An 18,716-nucleotide genomic window follows, 5' to 3' on the forward strand; every position below is an offset into this window, starting at 1 on the left:
CATTTTTTAACTAATTGAAAGTTTTAAGTCCACCATTTAGACCTTTTTCCAACTGCTGCAAGATCTGCTATTAAAAAAAGAAGTCCTTGTGAATCCTCTATTTCCATATTCAGGCTTCTGCTATTTTTTTCTGGTTTTCAGAATTCTACTCAAGAAAACACACTGGAGCTTTAAAGAAAGTAGTGAAGTAAATGGGCACTAAACAATCCCTTTTGACTATTACTTCTGAGAAATCATTCTGTCTCAATGCTTCCATAGACTCTTGTTACTGCAACCCATGAGGACTGCATCTGAACAAGTATGAACAGGAAGGGACACAAGTCAAAGTATCACAATATTTTATTCTCTTTAAAACCTATTTGTCTAGATTCTGATCCAAAGTACTATTTTATTTTTCATTGATTACTACTTTGACTCCTCAAAATCTTCCCAGGATGATTTTTTAAAAGTGCACTTAAAATCCAAATGTATGGGGTTAACCAGTTCTCTTTTATCTTCTAACATATAATGTTCAAAACCTTCTTTCCAATATTTTCATATACTGAAATCCATGTTTAGTGGATACTGAGAATTATTGCCTCAGAAAAGGCTTTTTTTATGAAATAAGGGTCCATATTCTGCAGTTTAGATTCTCAGCAGGTTTTTTAGCAGATTGGCTACTTTATAATTGAGTTATATTAGATGACCCGGAAAAACACCAGCAATTCTCTCTTAAACTTTTTGATTTGTCAGAGTGTAACATTAGTCCATCATCTTATCTCTTATGACTGAATTTCAACTTTTTACTGGATAAATTAATTCTCAAACTAATATAATGTGATGAAGATACAAGTAACATTCACTTAAACGTAGCTTCTCTTCAATATTCATATCTCTCTATTTGGATCCTTTACATCATTACAATCCCACTGATGCCAAATGATTTTTTGCCTTTTCTTTTATGTACCTTTTATACGACTTTAATGTATCCTCAGTATTCTTAGCATGCATACTTGTAATTCCTTAAGTCTAATAACTTACCATAACCCTCGTATTTTGTTAGGCCAGGAGACCAAATATCCTAAAGGCCTCATAGTAGGGGGCTGGAAAACCCCACATTATCTTGGGAAACCAAGATCCCAAACCTAGTATCTCTCTAGAACACATCCTGTAAACTAAAGATTTGGCCCATCCAGGGGGGAATTTGACAGATGGGGGGAATATCACACCGTTCATCCAGGCCTCCCATTGGGGCATCCTTGCTAGATATGCTGATTTGTAAAGTCTATAAAACTGTACACTGATTTATCGTGTGTGTGTGCATTGTGGCACACTCCACCTTGGTGAAGTGGTGCACCAATAAGGAAGGATCCTTATTAAAATACCAAGGTAAAAACCCTTATCCCTTAACTGTGTCTGGCTCTCAATTTTCTAAGACCAGGAAAAGGCATCACCACAAATTGAATTATTCTGTTAATGGCTATTTATTCTGAATGATTCACTTTTCCTGTAAGCCTAAGGAAGAAAGGTGGAGTGCACTTACATGATTTTCATTCACAACTTTGAATCTGCTCACTTTGTAGCATATCTGATATTAAGCATTTCTCTGTTGAAGTGTTCTGTAACATACGGCACCTGGCATGACAGACTCAATAAAATTTTCCTGCATGTACTGTATGAAGTTTATCTTATGTTTGCATATTGCACTGAAATTAGAGATATCTCTACTGGATACAGAAAGTAAGCACTTTCAAAATATGATCTGACTGTATTTTCTCTGAGTTCAATTATATTTTCTTCATTTCTGTACTGTTCTGTTTGCTTCACCACCTGCTTCTTGATATTCCTCCCTTTTATCTCTTTGCCTTGTTTTCATTCTTTAAATTATTTTTGTTTTGCTGTGTTGTTCTTCTGTTTTACCATTTTCTGCCTCCTACTTCTTTCTCTCTCTTCTTTTTTTTTTCCCTTTTATTTTCTTTCTTTTCTGTGTGAAGAAAAATAAAAGCCACATGGTTTCTCAGATAATAGATAATAAATGTTTGGGAATGTTGAGGAATCCTGTCATGGGAACAGTTACTTCCATCACATCAGTGTATTAATGCCATAATAATTGCTTCTGGTATGTTACAAATGCAATAGACATAACCTGTGGGGTGGTGGAAAGCACCACGCTGCCTTTTAAACGCATGCAAACTAGTGCACAGAAGACAAGTTAATATTTTAAGCAGAAAATCAATCTACAGTACACCACAGGGGCTTCTTCATCTCCTACAATTTACATCTTATGGACAAGTTGCAAAGTCCCTTTTTTGACATCCTCCATAATTATCCAAAAACTTCTACAATACATAGGCTTTGACGATGGTTGGTTACCTATATCGCACCATTTAGTTGAATTTTATTAGTTAAACGTAGGAATATAAAACAGAAAATATCTCCTGACAGGCCTAGACATCTGAAAAAAACAAAACCAGAAGTTTAGTGTAAAAGTGTTCACAAGTGGATAAAATTTGTTGCTATACACTTGCTGTTTTGTCTGAATTCCCTTAACCACACTTGTCTGAGACCTAAAGTTCAGGCATCCCCGAGCTTAATCCTCCTGGAGAACTCAAATTGCTATTTATGTTCTCAGCTCAGATTCTAGTTTAAGAAAAAAAGTGACGAACAGTGGTGGCAGACACCTTTTAAATAAGAGATCTCTTATATGAGAAGTGGCTTAGGGAGGCAAATCATGACTCTACTGGCAGATTAGCAACTGGAAAAAGTATTTAAACTCTGGTACAAGTTACTATTTCTTAACACAGTGAACATCCCTCCTTCTCTATTCAGTGATTTTTCCTCCTGAAATATACCCAGGCTAAGGAAAAGGAATCCAAGCACTTATGAGCTATCCTTGGTTGGCCCGTGTGTGTGTGAAAATCACAGAAACACAATATGGTTTGGATTGAAAGGGACCTTTAACGCCACTTAGTTCCAACACCTCTGAAATGGGCAGGGACACCTCCTTCCAATAGATCAGGTTGCTCAGAGCTCATCCATTCTGGCCTTGAACAACACCTCCAGGGATGCAGCATCCACATCCTCCCTGGGCAACCTGTGCCAGTGCCTCACCATACTCATAGTAAAGAATGTCTTCCCCGTATCTAATTGAAACCTACTCTTTCATCCTGAAGCTTTTCCTCCTTCTCCTGTCATTACAGTTCCTGATGAAGAGTCCCTCTCTGGCTTTGCTGCAACCCCCTTCAGATACTGGGAGGTTGCTATGAGGTCTCCACAAAACCTTCTCTTCTCCAGGGTGAACAGAGTCAACTTTCCCAGCCTGACCTTGTTAGTGAAATGCTCCAGTGCCTCTGCTGGACTTGCTCCAACAGTTCCATGTCCTTCATATGTGGGGGAACCACAACTTTATGCAGCACTGTAGGTGGCATCTCATCAGAGCAGAGGGGCAGAATCCCCTCCCTTGCCCTGCTGGCCATGCTGCTTTGGATGCAGCCAGGACACAAGTGGCTTTCGGGGCTGTGAGCACACACTGCTGGCTCAGGTTGAGTTTTTTGCCAACCAACACCCACAAATCCTTGGATTGGAGAAAATTATATCCAGAGTTATCAACCTAAACCATACTGCTGTTCTGTGATCCTCTGGGGCACAGTTATAACTAGAAGTCAGATTTCCCTTTCTCCAGACAAATACCCAAACAACCACACACTTGTGAAAAAACGTGTGCAGTAGCATTACCCCATCACTATTTCTGGAGCAAAGAGAGAAACCAGTATTTATTCCCAGACTGGTTTTCAGGTACTTAGCCTCTAAGGTATCTACCTCCACCTATTTTCAAATCCAGGTATTTTCTGAGCATGATGTAGTTTATACTACTAGTAATCCTCAAGGAATCTCACTGCTGAGTTTCTCCTTGAATCTACGTGAGCCCTTCTGCATTCACAAGGACCTTCACAAATAATCTTAGGTAAGTAGTTCTTACCTGTGATGCAAAAGAAAATGGAAATGAAATTCTATACTGTTCAAGAGTGACTACCATTCAGGATAATTTTAAGTTAAAAAAATTGCTGGATAGTTCTAGAGTTTCATGCACTGGAGACTCAAGAATTTCAATGCCTGGGTTTTTGGAATAACTTATATACAGAATAAGTTTTTTCTTAGGAGTAAATTTGTTTTCTCACTTTTGTACCTTAATCCTGCAATGTATGTAGTGATATATTATGAATTCTACAATAAAATAAAGATTTGTAGGGCATTTTTTTAAGGTGCTAGTGTTACAAATTCTCAACAGCACAAAAGAAATTTTATTCTGTCATCTGTGACAGTAAAAACTAATTTTTATAATAAAATCTCATAAAAACTCCTTTCTTTTTTCAATTTCCACAGCAAAAGAGTTAAAAATCAGTAGTTAAAAATGCAAAAATAACTAAATATATTCAATCCTAAAAATAAAAATCACAGTAAAGATTATTATTACAATTCATCTACAATGTAAAATTTGGTAATAAACTGTTCTACTGGTACCAAATAACCCCTGTAACAATGACTCCAGTAACTCTGTAATACTTTATAATCTGTATATTTACCCACGCACTGGGATATTCATACTCCTTGCAGATTTAGTGACTTCTTCAAACCTTTCTATGCTTTCTTCAATTGAACAATTAATATTCATTTTGCTAAAAGATTCAGATGCTGTGCCAAATACCGAGACTTCTGTAGCTCCTGCTGCAATCTAAAAAACACATTTCAAGAAAACAGAATCATAATACTACATTAAAGTATTAGATTGAGCATTTAATTCTGTACAACATTCTAAAATTTTAAAGTACATTAAGTATATCATCCATATTGAAAATCTAATTTTAATTCCAATTTTTTTTAAGCTATAGCATACAGACAGATAGAATCAAATTTTGAGATCATTCACTGTCATATATTCTGCCTCTTCTTAGCAATTAGTTAAACGTGTTTAAAGTGATGAATGATAAAGGGAATATGATATAAGAGTTCACATGAACCAGCTATATAAAAAAACATTATTAATACTTGTATGTATCTTTTCAGAAAAGGAAAAGATCATACAACAACTGTCATACTGTCTGTTCCCCCTGAATACCAGGAAGTCACTCTCATGCTTGGGAAAGCTCTCTGTGTGCATATGCCTAGAGTAGCAACAATTACCAACAGGGATTTCTTTGTTAGAGCCAACTCTAGGATCAAGGACTCCATTGGTCTTGGTGTCACAGTCAATAAGGATAATATGGAAAATGTGTACATGAGAGTCTGCTGAGAGAAGTCTTAGCAAACGCCAGTCTAGAAAATGTGTAAATGTGGTGATTTCACTGAAGGGGCAACTAGCCTGAGCTTGTATTCAGTACCTCAGTAAATCAACTAACATGAGGCAAACTAGAAGGCTGAAAGTCAACTGATAGAAGAAATTATTTTAGCTTAATAGTTAGAATAGTTAACTAACTCTCACTCTCCAGGCAGAATAATACTCTTGTTCAATGAAAAAGGATGGAGCTTTTGCCTTTACTCTCTGCCTCTGCAGGATAATGTCTAAAATTCAGCAACCCATACAGGGACAAATATTCTTTCAAACAGAGGGAAAAAAAACATCAGCAAGAAGGAATGCAGGAATCATCTACAACTATTTTTTCATTGTTTTCCCTTCATTATATCACTAAATAAAGTAGAGAGATAAAACACAATTAATTAAACTCATACAAGCTACCATTGAGACAAAGTGGCAGCACTGTAATCTGATGTTTGATAGTTAAGTCAACGATGCACAGGATTCTGTTTTAACATTATTTCAGTATAGGAACTGAATGACACACTAGAACACCAATGTCCACCAAGCAGTATGCTTTCCAAATACAGCCTGTCCTACATCAGGACAAAAGCAGAAGCACTAAAAATTTTCAAAAAACAAAAGGGTAAAGATTAGACTAACAATGTGTATATTTTAAGACTGAACTGCTCCATATTCACTCTTACACACTTCAAGTCTATAATTTTGAATATTTTGGAAGAACTGAAATAATTTAAACTTTCAAACCCAACCAAAATGAAATCCAGAATTGATATAGAGCTTTTTCATTTAAATTAATATTTCCTCATCCTTCTTCAGTGTTTTCCACCAAGACACTCTTGAAAAACTTTTCCAGGGACAACAAGTCAAAGAGAAAGAACTGTCTGGCCCCTTACATAGAAGTATCATATAAATGAACTTACAAAGTTCCTGGTCAATGCCTCCACTAAAATATGAGCTTAACATCACTCTGTGAATTTCCCATTTTTTCATAAAGGAAATTGGGAGTTTTCAGTGAAAAAAGATATAGCTTATTTCTGACATTAAATATCTAGATTCTGGTACTGAACTGAAAGTGTCTGAAACATAAAAGAGGTAAATATAGACAACACCTATGAAAGCACTTACAGCAGAATGGAAACCTTGAAGATTAGGTGTGAGAACAGGATACTGGACTCCAGGATGCCGCTCAATGCCCCTCATTACTTCTTTGTGATCTGCCATCTAAAATAAAATAAATAAATAATTTGTATTGATCAGCAGTTATTTTCTGATTTTATATAACCAAATAGAAACTGGCTTAGACTGTGCTTTTGCCTTCATTACTTTTACAGTACATGCAAAAAGTTCAACAACAAGGGCGTTAAACTGATTTTGTACAAATACTCTTTTTTAATTTCATAACTTTTGACTATTTGTGTTGCAATTTTTTCAGATCTATGTGAATATAGAACTGGGGCTAAGACTTCGACAGTGTTCCTTTGTGTGTATCTGTAAAAATATAATTTGCATCATGAATTGACAGACTTATGATCATGCTGTTCATGAAGTGTTACAGCAACTTTAACTTTGCTTCACTGGACTTAATAGGTGGAATTAACAGAATAACCGAGATTTAAGAAACATAGAAATCTTGAAAACTTCAGGACTCTGATAAATGCAACCTCACAATGTTAAGCATAACTGAACTTTAATTACTCAACACTGTCATCAGAACATTTCAAGACTAAACACGTCTATTCTGAAAGAGACAGCAAAATCCAGATGTCCACATAGTGCAATGTTTTCTCATATTCAGAAATTTCTTTCTGAAGAAGAAAATACTTCTTTATTATAGCAAAGATCAGAGTACTTGTTTTCCTTAGTCTCCCCTCATAAAAGAAAATCTGCCTTTTTAAGATATGCTTACATTTTTACTCATACATTCAAGATTAAATATACTCCCTGTACTGATGAAGATGAATGAAACACTTATTCACTTAATAAAAGGCAGATTCTTTAGAGAAGCACATTTTCTTAAAATAAGTAGGTTGAAAACAAATATTTTTCAATTGTGTGCACACCTGAAAACAATACAAAATAAAATATATCCTTCTTATTTAATGCCTTCAAGATTCTGAGTTTTAAAAAAAGAATAGTGCACATTAAATGCTTTTTAAATGAGTTCTTATAAAAGCAAATCTCTCAAGCAAACACTATTAAGTTGGATTTCTGTTTCTTTCCATACTGGTGAAAAGTATTTTGAGAAGTACCATGTAAAAAGATATATGAACTACAGAACTTTCATTACTCCTTACTTTCAGCAGATGCCTTTCTGATAGCTATGCAGTACCACAATTCTAAATATATGTTATTAAATTATACCACACTATAAACTAAAAATACTGCTTGTAGCCTGGAATCTTCCAGTCATCAGCTTCCTTTGGTGAAGATGAATGGATTAAAAATATCAGAAAAAACTATTAATTCTTCTTCAAATATAAGCCCAATATGTATCTATAAGGAAAAGGTACAAAGGGTGTTCTATAGCCAGACACAATTAATTTCTTATCAGGAAATAAGTGATAAAACAAAACTTTTTCTATTTGCTTCTATGTGAAGTAAATTGGTCTGATTACCTCACAAAAAATCCTCTGTTAACAACTAAGTTATTTAAGAACAATTTTACATTCCTTAATTTAATATAAGTAGTAGCTACATTTCTCAGGGCAAAAAAAGAATGTCTGAAACCAAATGATAAATTAAATGGCAAATGCTGGAACTAAATTCACTCTCCACAATTATAGCCTGTCTTAAAATATACTGGAAAACCAAAATGACACTTTTTCAACCAATATAAACCTGCCAGACCCAAATAATATTATAAATATTAAATCTGTCCCATTGCTATTTTTCCTGTAAGTAAAATCCCATCTTTGCACATATTGCATGTTATAAGATTTTAAATTGTAATAAAATACTTCTTTTCCCAATTTCTTTAAAAATAAGCTTCCTAATAGTAGATATTTATAATTTTGGCTGTTTATGTTATAGGTGTGGTATCCTGTTTTATATGGCACCTTGCTACTGTGGAACTTTTTCTTTTAGATCTTTCAGTAAAGAAATGTCTTTGCCAAAGACAACAGTGGATGGGAAACCATAAAAAATTTAAAATACTAAAACAGAAATAAGTGAATGAGTGATCTAAACATAACTGTAAATTCTATTCCCATGACCTATGAGAAAAAGAAAAGACAAAGTCAAGACTGCACTCTCTGTCAAAGCAACACAATCTTATCTTTTAAATTAAAAAAAAAAAGACACTAATTTAGCCATTAAAACAAAGTATTCCGTGAATGAATTTGAGATAAGAAGGGATTGCTCGATTTTTTCTAAAACTGACAAACCTGTGCTAAATTTGGTACTCGCAATGGCTCACAGGAAAAGGAAATAATTAAACAAGAAAGGAAGAAATACAACTTTGCTTTAGAAATTTTCTTCTAACATTTGAAAAATGATATTATTCTCTGTTGCAGTAACTGACAGTGTGAAGGCACTTAGAAAAATTTAACCTATTCCCTTTTAGCAGACAAGAGATCATTGCCCCTCCATTGATGCCAAAGAAATTCTGCTTTGTCACTCTTCTCTTTACGTTTCCTATTACCCTTCTTCTAGACTCTTCTCTGGTGACCCTGAGAACACTGAAATAAAGCAAAGGAGTCCTTCAGAGTGCTGTACAATTTGCTTTGTTAACTCTTGAATAAGCATGGCTGTATTATGTTTTTCTCAGAGAAAAGCCTAGAATACAGTCCAGGCCCAGGATGTATTCTCAGTTTAAAATGGACAAACTTTACATTTTGTCAGATGTGTAACATGCAATAGACATTGTTAAAATGGAAGTATTTTCTCAAATTAATTAACTTCTTGTTTTAATTTGTAAATAACTTCTGTGCTCCTTGTCAAATACAAAGTATTCAAATGCCTCTGTGCAAACAAGTGTGCAATTTCCTGAAAAATAGGCTGGAATTATAAAGATAAATACTGACTTACTTCTATGTTTGCAGGAAATAATTAATTTGCACAAACAGGCGCTAAATAGTAAACTTCAGGACTAAGCCTGAATTTGCAGTGTTAAATTTCAAATGGAAATGTGGCACTCTAATGCCAATGCAGTTTTGCTGCCAATTCCAGAAAGGCTAGGTTTCTGCTGAATTCTACCAAATGTAAAAATTAATTCTGGAAAAATAATAAGCAAATTTTTATGATTCATCAAAATTTAAGTGAAGTTGCTGATAGAGTGTTAGAACTCCAAAATAAGTAACGTGCCTAACTTCTACTACATATATAGAAGTCCCAAATTTAGATCTTCCAAACACATTTGCGAATGTGGAAAATTACATTTCATTTAGAGAAAAAGAAAAGAAAGCATACTACTTTTCTTTTTTACATCAATGACTACTAGTTTTAGTAGAATAGAAAATAAGTAGGTACAACATTAAATTATATTAATGATGTGTCACCATCTCAAATCTTTAGTTACAACTGAATTCTACATAAATAAATGGAATGGCATTTAAATTGAAATAGTTGTGAATAGAGCTGATTTTACGTACCTGAGGCACCCATTTGGATGAAACAAAACTGGTTACTTCTATTGCAGGCAGGCCTGTTTTGGAAAGCTGGTTGATTAACTCAATTTTTATATCAGTTGGGACTATCACCTATAGACATGGAGACATACTTTAGCGAAGTATTTCATACATAAGAAACTTTTTTAAGTGAAACTTTCCTTGTATGTAAGCAATACTTTTTTGTACAATAATGAGCTACTCTTACACATTTTACCATAACTCTTATGTTTCCTGACAGGAGTAAGTATAAGGAAGGTATAAGGAAGGCACTCAGCAGTATACATGATCTTACTCCATTTTCTGTCCATCACAAAAGGAAGCACTTCTGTAACTGGTTATAGATCTGGCCTCATTATTTGTTATTAACCAAACACAAAACTAGCAAGAACTGACAAAGGAAATACTAACAGTGTGACCAGTGAAAAATGGGAGGAAAAAAGCTCCCCCGCTGTGCCAGAGTAACTCTATTCTGCTAACACCACTAACATCTCTGGTATCAGGAACAATGATACATGTGAGCTTATCCTCCTGTTGGTGGAAATAGATGATTGTTTCTACACATGTACCCTATAATCTCTTTCAATCTTCTTCCATGCTTCCCTACCACCCTTCAGGCAAATAATGCTATCAAAAGAGTAATATTTTTCTCCCATGTCTCTTCAGCAGGAAACATGATAAAATCTATTTTACTATTCCTTCTACATTAACACTTGAAGCAGAAACACAAATTACAAAGATAGCCAGTGTTTCATAGTGTTTACCAATTATGTCACAGCAGAATGTTATTGACTGACAAGACAAATTCCAGTAAAATGAAATGCTGAGTAACAGAAAGGCTAGTTAGCCAAGTATAGAAAGAAATTATATGATCTAAAAGCTGAGTAAATATGAATACACTTTCATTCTAATATAAAGGTAAGTTATCAATATGAAAATAGATATATTTAATAATACAAAATGAAAGAAACATAATTAGCAGGATGTACATGTTCTACACAATGAAAATAACACTAACATCCATGTCAAAAAAAAGAAGAGGAAAGTTACCTTCTCATTTTGTAAACCATCCCTTGGCCCAACTTCTACAATCTTTATGTACTCAGGCAGTCCAGATGCTTGAGGTTCCTGAAATAAAAATCAATACTGAAAAATAAAACAATTAAGATCAACACCAAGATCAAAAGGTACTCCTTGTACTTGTCCTTTCATATGATTCTGGGTATAAAGTCATATTTTCAACATTAAGTTTGCTCAGCACATTTAAAAATCTCTGAGAACATGTTCCACACCTTGACCTAAGGAATAAAAGTAAAAACAAGAAGTTAGTGAATATTCCACTGCTCCTTTGAGATCACAAAGGTTTATTAAAAATGTACATAAAATCATAAATGAACATTGAGTTTTACAGTGAGAAATATTTCCATTTCAAAAATCTTTCCAATGAACAATCCAGCCCTCCAAACTTATAACTGCATGTTCTCAATTTAACTTAACAGGTACTTCTCTGTAAACGTTTGCAAGACCTGACTATAAATCTGAAAAGAACATAGCAGTCAAGAAATGTTAAAGAGATCATTAATGAAAAATGAAAATTATTTCTCTTACTGAAGATGAAGGTTTTAAAAAAGGATTTAAAGGCAAACGAGGAAAGCCTCTAATAAATAAGAAGGAGATTTTTTCAGGTGTAAGAGCAGCTCTGGAAAGGCAGGAAGCTGACAGGGACAGGAGGGAAGGAAGGCAGCAGTAAGGTCAAAGGGCTAAGGAGAGCATGGGGAACTGGAGAGGGAGGAAGGAGAAATGAGAACAGAAAAGCAGGTGAAGGGAAATGAAATTTCCTTTTTTATTATTTAGCTGCTCTGTGATTGAATCAAGTTGACGTGTGTGGCAGTTAACATAAACTGGGCCTACAAGTCCTGGAGCAGTTCAGAGCAGTTGGCTGGATTGAACCAAAAGCTGCGTGCCCTTAAAAACACACCCCATGGCTAATTTGGGGCACGCTGTCCATGCTCAGGAGTGGACAGGAGAGACACAGGAGCTCTGAAAATCCCCTGTTTTCTGTATTGCACTGAGGAGAGAAGCCATACCAGTCCTCCATTCCCGTGTTGAAGGCCTGAGCTGGGATTAGCACGAGCTACTTGCAGGACAGCTGCTCCAATCCCCACCACCTGCAAGGGTGGTGTCCTGGGAGTTTACACCACTGGAAGGGTGACACTGTCAGCACAGGGGGACAGCTCTTGCCCAGGGAATAACAGCTCCCCCAGACTGGGGATACTCCGTAAATACAGCCACTAACCTCACAACATCCACAACCAAAGGAAAATCCCATCTTTTATTCCTCCCTGACTAGTATCATCAGAGCTGTTCAAACCAAATGGCTGCTAATTTCTCCTCAGTAATGGAAAATGAGCATGCCTATGAGCACCTTTGGTTTCTCCCTGCATTCTTGGTGCCTGTGGGCAGTTCTCTGCAGGACTTGCCAAAATACAATAAATATATTTCAGACCATTTACTGTGTATTTATCTGAGCCCAGTAAAAAGAATAGGAAACAGCTGTATAGCATCTATTTGATCACATGGAACATCTGGTAAGTTGAAACTCTGTCAGACCCTGCTAAGCCCACACTCACTGACAGTATAAACCTACTTAAATGTGAAGGTAAAACCTTCACATCTGCTGCATATTGTTCCTCTTAAGTTATTTTCACAAATATGGCACTGCTTCAGCACTACAGGCATAAATCTGGGTTATTTCATGATTATCAGATCCTTCTTGTTGCAAGACAAATGCCACAGCTGTGCTATGAGTGAAGCTGTGACTGGAAAATAAAAAGAGAGCTAAAATAGATTATGTGAACCAAAGCATAATTTAGAGCATGAAAAATGTCTATAAAACTTTGAGAGCAAAAGCATTCATTTTCTAGGCCAAATCTTGTAAATCCTATTTAGTGCCTACTGTGGCAAAATTTTGTGAAAATCAAGAGCTGTACTTGTCTTTTCAGAGCACTTCCCACAGCCACATCAGGTGATGTCCACAGTCCTTGGAGTTCATAGGGGTCAAAAGTTTGGAGGGGATATTGCAGAAAGGCATTCAAGTATTGGGTTTTATTTTCTGTCTGTGATATTACAGATACACAATCTCTCTGAACCATAGTCCAAGCCTCTCAGCCCCTGATTTTCTCTATTGCCTTCCAGCTCACTAGTCAGACTCAACTTGAATTCACTGTTCATGGAGTGAGAACAACACTGAGAACTACAATAGGGAATGACTCCCACATACTGGAAACTCAAGGCAGTACTATAAACAAATCTGTACATTCTTCAAGCTGGTGAACTAAAAGCTTAGAGTAAACTTCTTGGCTCTGAGTCCAGAGGAGTCTTGTATTGCATCGTATTTCATCTAATTTTAGTCCTGGTACATTGATTGCTCCTATCTTCAATGCCACTCAGTTTCTCCTGTATGGCATCCAATGTTGTACTGAAAATGTCTCCTGTCCTTCAATTATCAGCAGATATTAGCACCTTCATACTTTCTTGTGAAAGCTTTTGGACTATCACTACCTTATTTTAGTACGAACATGTATTATCTCAAAAAGAATTAGAGTAGTGCTATAGAAGAAAGAGGAACTCCACCAGCAATGTCTTTCCAGTCTAATAAATCTGCTTTCGACATGTTCTCCTATTTCCTCCTCAGCCAGTTTCTTATTCATCTCACACATTCTGTTCTGATCATCCTTCTCTCCAGCATAACTAATATTACGCTGCATTGCTGAAGCTCCAATAACAAGCAAGTCAAAGTCAGGCAGAACACTTGGGTTCGGGTCCCTATATATTTGTATACTATTTGTACATTTTACAGTCCATTTCTTCTGGATAGAACACAGAAACTAATTGGAAACTATAAGAGTATGTGTACCATCTTCTGCTAAAGTGACTCTAGCATTTTTCTATGCTGTGGCCCAAGCTGAATCCAAGGAGGATTGAACTCCTTGGAATCTCACCTGTACTGTGAATGAATACTCAGTAACTAGCTGTTGGGACATTCTTCCAAGAGAGAAGGAAATATGTACTTGGCAAAGCTGTTGGGAAGAAAAAGGAGACTCCACTTTCTAGGAAGTTTTCTGATCAGAGTGCTGCACTTGCAGAATATCTGGAAATTACTTGAATAACATCTTAAGAAATCACCTGAGCCACGAGTCATATTCTTTGCCAGGCTCAATGCCATCTGCACTCACTAGTCAAGCTTCAAGTGCACAGAACACACTGAAGTCTGTAAGAACTTAGGCAGAGTCTAAACACTTCTCTGTTTACTACCTGGATGGCATCAGACCTCAACCAGGACTTGGGCTTCATGAATTAAAGGACTCATTTCCTCAAACTCTGATCGGAGCATTTCAAATGTACATCACACCCTTGGGTAAAAGGAATGATTTTCTGAACCAACAGGACCAACTTAGAAAATTTCAACACCTTTAAGTATGGCATTAAATGCCCTACAGATAATAATTAGAAAATAGAAATAAAAATAAATATGCAAACCATTTTTCATATTTTAAATGAATGAGAAATGGTGAACTTTGTAGAAATGCACAAGTACCAATTTTAGTACCACTTAACATGCCAGGTACACAATTTTGTTTCAGAAAAAATATTTACTAGATTGAACTATATGAACCATTTTTATGTAACAATATATGAAAAGTAGTAAGGGCAAATACTTCGGGGCGATTGCTTATTGAATAATACAAGGTCTCTGTTAAAAAGTAATGACCACCAAAGTATCATGTTTTAAATATCAAAAAGGAAATAGCTGACATAAAAGACTAAGAGCCTGGAAAATTTGTTTTTCCATGTATCAAGCCTTGCCAAGGGAGCACAAAAAGCATATAAAACCACAAAAAATTGCCTCTCTCAAAACAGAATGCAGCCAAAGAGTATTTTTAAAAGAAATAGAAAAAGGAAAACCAAACCATTTAGCTTGAGACACTGAATGCCAAATTTCTGTATGGAAACATTTTCTCTCAACTATAAATAGCTGCAAATTTAGGTTCATTACAGAAAACCCTAGTAACTTTTAATTAAAGCAGTATAATCTCCCTAATGTAACAATAAATGTAAAAAAGATTAAATAAACACACTTTTTAAGCTCTGTCACTACTTCACTACTTCTGCTTAAGGTGCTGAGATTCTCTCAGCCTTCTGATTTTTATTCCATGAAGGTCATTCATAAGGGCAGAAACAGCAATGGCAAATATTACCCAGAGCTTCTCAAAGGTAACTGAAAAACACAAAAGTAAAAGAAAAGGATCTGAAGGTTCAGGTCTTTTCAATCCTTCTAAGATAAAGCTCTCCTTTCCTTTTCCACAAGGTGGTGTTCTGGCACAGAGGACACTGAACAAAGGTAGGTCCATTCTTGTACAAAGAATTACTCAGGAAAGCAGTTTTCAACAAGAATCATCAGGGAGGTGGCATCATAACTCCATAATGTATACCTGCAGTGACATGGAAAAATGCCCAGAAACCGGGAGAAGGCTCTAAGATAAATAATATGATTGCTGGAAGGAGAACAAAGAAAACTGGTCAATCTTCTGAACACTTAGATGTCTCTAAACTTTACAAGATATAGAGGAAATAAACAGGAAGAAATTAAAATCCTTCTTCACATAGTTCACACTACTAGAAGGCAGATATAAAACATACTAATTCCCAGCTTAACTAGAGAAAAAATGGAGAAGATTCAAAAAACAGTGGGATGCACCTGAGGAATATCCCTCAGTAAAGATAAACTGAGTATTCATTCTTGAACTTCTGCTGCATGCTGCTGACATGACCACTGGGAGAAGAGTAGCCATGAATGGACCATGACTAGCAAAAACCCTCAACCCCTGAGAATCTTTCATCAGGGGTTTTCTTATTATATCACTCCACATTCATGACCTGAATGTTAACACAGACTTACCACAAAAAAGCAGTTACAGCAGAGTACAAAATTCCATCGAAATCCCCAATGCATTTCAACAAAAGCAATATGCAAGATAACACTTAGAACTCTCCATATTGTTTCTGAAGTAAGAAAATGACAAAATTGATCCTGGACTACAAACTAGGATGTCATAGATAAAACAGTAGCCTGGCACTTCATGAATAGAAATATTGGGACTTCCAACTTCAAAAAACAACTCAATCAACTGGAGATTATCCATTGGATGGCAAAATATAAAATCCAAGTAAATCATTACAGAATAAAATTAGTTAAGTGCAGAGTTAACTCACCTGGAATAAACCAAATAATTGTTGAGGTCAGAAGGCTTGTTTGAGCTTATGAAAGAGTAGTGATTTACATATATCAGGGGATTGTCTGAACTGGGAGAGAATTCACTGTAAGGATTTCTATGGTAAAATTATAGCCCTAATATTTCTACTGTCATTTACATTAACTATTACATTCCAATATAATCTGCTAGTATACTACTTATTGTTGCAGGGTTGTTTACAAAAAAACTAATTCATATGAAAATGTAAGAAATATGATTTTAAACAAAAATTAATTTAACTGAATTTTGAGACTTATGCTCATGTTGCTGGAGTGGCCAGTTGTTTGATCTAATCCTATTTACAAAGAGGATTTTAATGGTAAAGGCAAAAGTGATAAAGTACAAATAATATTAACTAATACACAAAAAACCCAACTATTACTTTTATTTAGAAAATAGAAATTAAGATTTGGAAAAAAAGAATTCTGTCAAGTTCTCTGATGAGCTGGCAAATCAAAAGATAACAAATGACATTACTAAGGAATGCCCAAAAGACTGAAAAAAACGGTTGCTGTGTTAAGAATACTATTCTTACACGAAACTACAACATTCAAGTCACACTCACCTACACTACTCATGGACATAGTTACAAATTTCAAAAATCAAAAAACCATCTATAAATTACTTTTGAAAATCCTTTTGAAAATCCTTTTGAAAATCCTTTTGAAAATCCTTTACAGTAGGTCTTCCAAAGCCACAGCAAAGGTATTCAGACCAAGATTAAAAAACCTCAGCTAGCATCAGTCCAACGAAGAGGATACTAAGTAATTTCAGAACATCTCTTTGGAGCAACTGGCATGATCTCTATTCTTCTGCCCAAACTACAGCCTAGAAGCAAATCAGACCAATTTAATTCTTTCCTCCTTGTTTTCCCATGACTCCCCTGTAAACAGAGTATTCACATCCATCCAGACCTAGACCCATGGACTGACTTTGCAGTTTGACCTTGGATCCCTCTCTTCACTGTGGACCTGCCTGATGGGCACAGGGTTGCATGGTCAATTCTGCTTACCACCACTGGACTAAAGCCTGACCATGACTCACTGACCTGAACTCCCAGCTGTAACCTGAGACCTCCCTTAACACCACAAACTCACCCAATGACCTGAACTTGTGCTCGAATCCCTTCTAGGCCTACCCTCTAGGATACCCCCTCTAGGCCTACACTTCTCACCCCACCTGGCTCCTATGGGATTGCCAGTTACCAGCCTCAGGTCCCTCCCTTAGGGTCCTGGTGGCCCTCCGTACTCCCTGACAGAGAAATTTCTCATTCTAGAGTTCATTGTAATATCTGAACCTTGTTCCTTAACATCCAATTCAGAGATATACTCCTTGAGTATTTCTTTAACCCAAGTCAAACAGGCTGGGATTAGAATGCAGCCTATTTCTCCCTTTCTTTGACCCTTCCTATCAGTTGCACCTAAAACAAAGCATAGTAGTTGTTAATGCTTAGCACTCTGAGGATAAGCTTTGTTGATGAAGGCCAGAAATCTCACACTTTTCAGATTAGAATAGTAGCACTCATAAAATACATCTGAATATTAGTGTTTTGAGTATTAACTCTATCTTCTTATCCATTGAAGGCTACAGCTATCAGATGCTATGACAGTAATCCCAAAAAGTAATGTTTTATTCAAGCAACAAACAAGGGTTTAATAAGAAAAAAATACACCAAAATTCAACTAGTAGTAAAAGAGCTCTGCCTGATACACAAACAGAATCATGGTTATAAAAGGGAAAACTTAAGCATAATATGCAATTGTGCTAAATCACCTATCACATAGACAATTGCCACAGAGCTACTAAGTTTGCAAACCAATTTCACAGAACAGTGATTTCCCTGGTCTTAGCAAAATGCAATGAGATGCAGCAAAACAAATAAGGAACTCCTTTCTATAAGAAAGAACATTTCTTTCAGACAAACACAAAACAGCACATTTTCTAAAGAGCTACAGAGTTAATAAATCAATATAATCTCTGCCTGCAGGAGTTTGAGAGAGGGGACAGGAGGAATTCCTCACTTCCCAGACTATTTTCCTTTTATATTAGCTCAGAGAACTCTCACATACTTTGGGTGAAACACCTGCTGATTATTTTCTATGACTTGTAGTTTACTCTTTTGCTTACAGTGAATGTTCTTAATGGATGGGAAACCAGAACCTGCAGCTGCCTCCAGTACACAATTTACCTCATATAACCAACTGAAGTGAACTCAGCTTGATCTATGACAACACATAAACTGAAAGCCTGGAACTGTCTGTTTTGTTTAATTGAGAGTGTAGTCATATATTTGAAAACTATTTGGAGGAGTCTATGTTCACTTTTATTTTAAAATCATAAGAATAAAATGTAATAATTGTAACATTTAATAATGTAATAAATGTAATAAATGTAACATTTTTAAATGTATGAGAGGGTGAAAGCTGTTTTCTGTTGTACTTTTTATATCACAGGGCAGACTAAACTCAAATTCCTTCTTAGGTTATTACTAATTTTCCCCTT

At 35.7% G+C, this 18,716-nt stretch overlaps 1 protein-coding gene across 2 annotated transcripts in view; it reads right to left on the minus strand.

Moving 5' to 3' along the window:
* HMGCLL1 (3-hydroxy-3-methylglutaryl-CoA lyase like 1) overlaps positions 1-18,716 on the minus strand; it is a 76,587-nt gene that overhangs the window by 44,899 nt on the left and 12,972 nt on the right. For both annotated transcript variants that reach the window (XM_066547317.1, XM_066547318.1), the window contains exons 2-5: positions 10,951-11,028; positions 9,886-9,993; positions 6,422-6,517; positions 4,563-4,711 (exon numbers count right to left, since the gene is read on the minus strand). In XM_066547317.1, the coding sequence (XP_066403414.1) occupies positions 4,563-4,711; positions 6,422-6,517; positions 9,886-9,993; positions 10,951-11,028 (431 nt within the window). The remainder of the gene's footprint in view (positions 1-4,562; positions 4,712-6,421; positions 6,518-9,885; positions 9,994-10,950; positions 11,029-18,716) is intronic.

This window comes from Molothrus aeneus, chromosome 3, assembly GCF_037042795.1.
Source record: "Molothrus aeneus isolate 106 chromosome 3, BPBGC_Maene_1.0, whole genome shotgun sequence".
Taxonomy (NCBI): Eukaryota; Metazoa; Chordata; class Aves; order Passeriformes; family Icteridae; genus Molothrus; species Molothrus aeneus.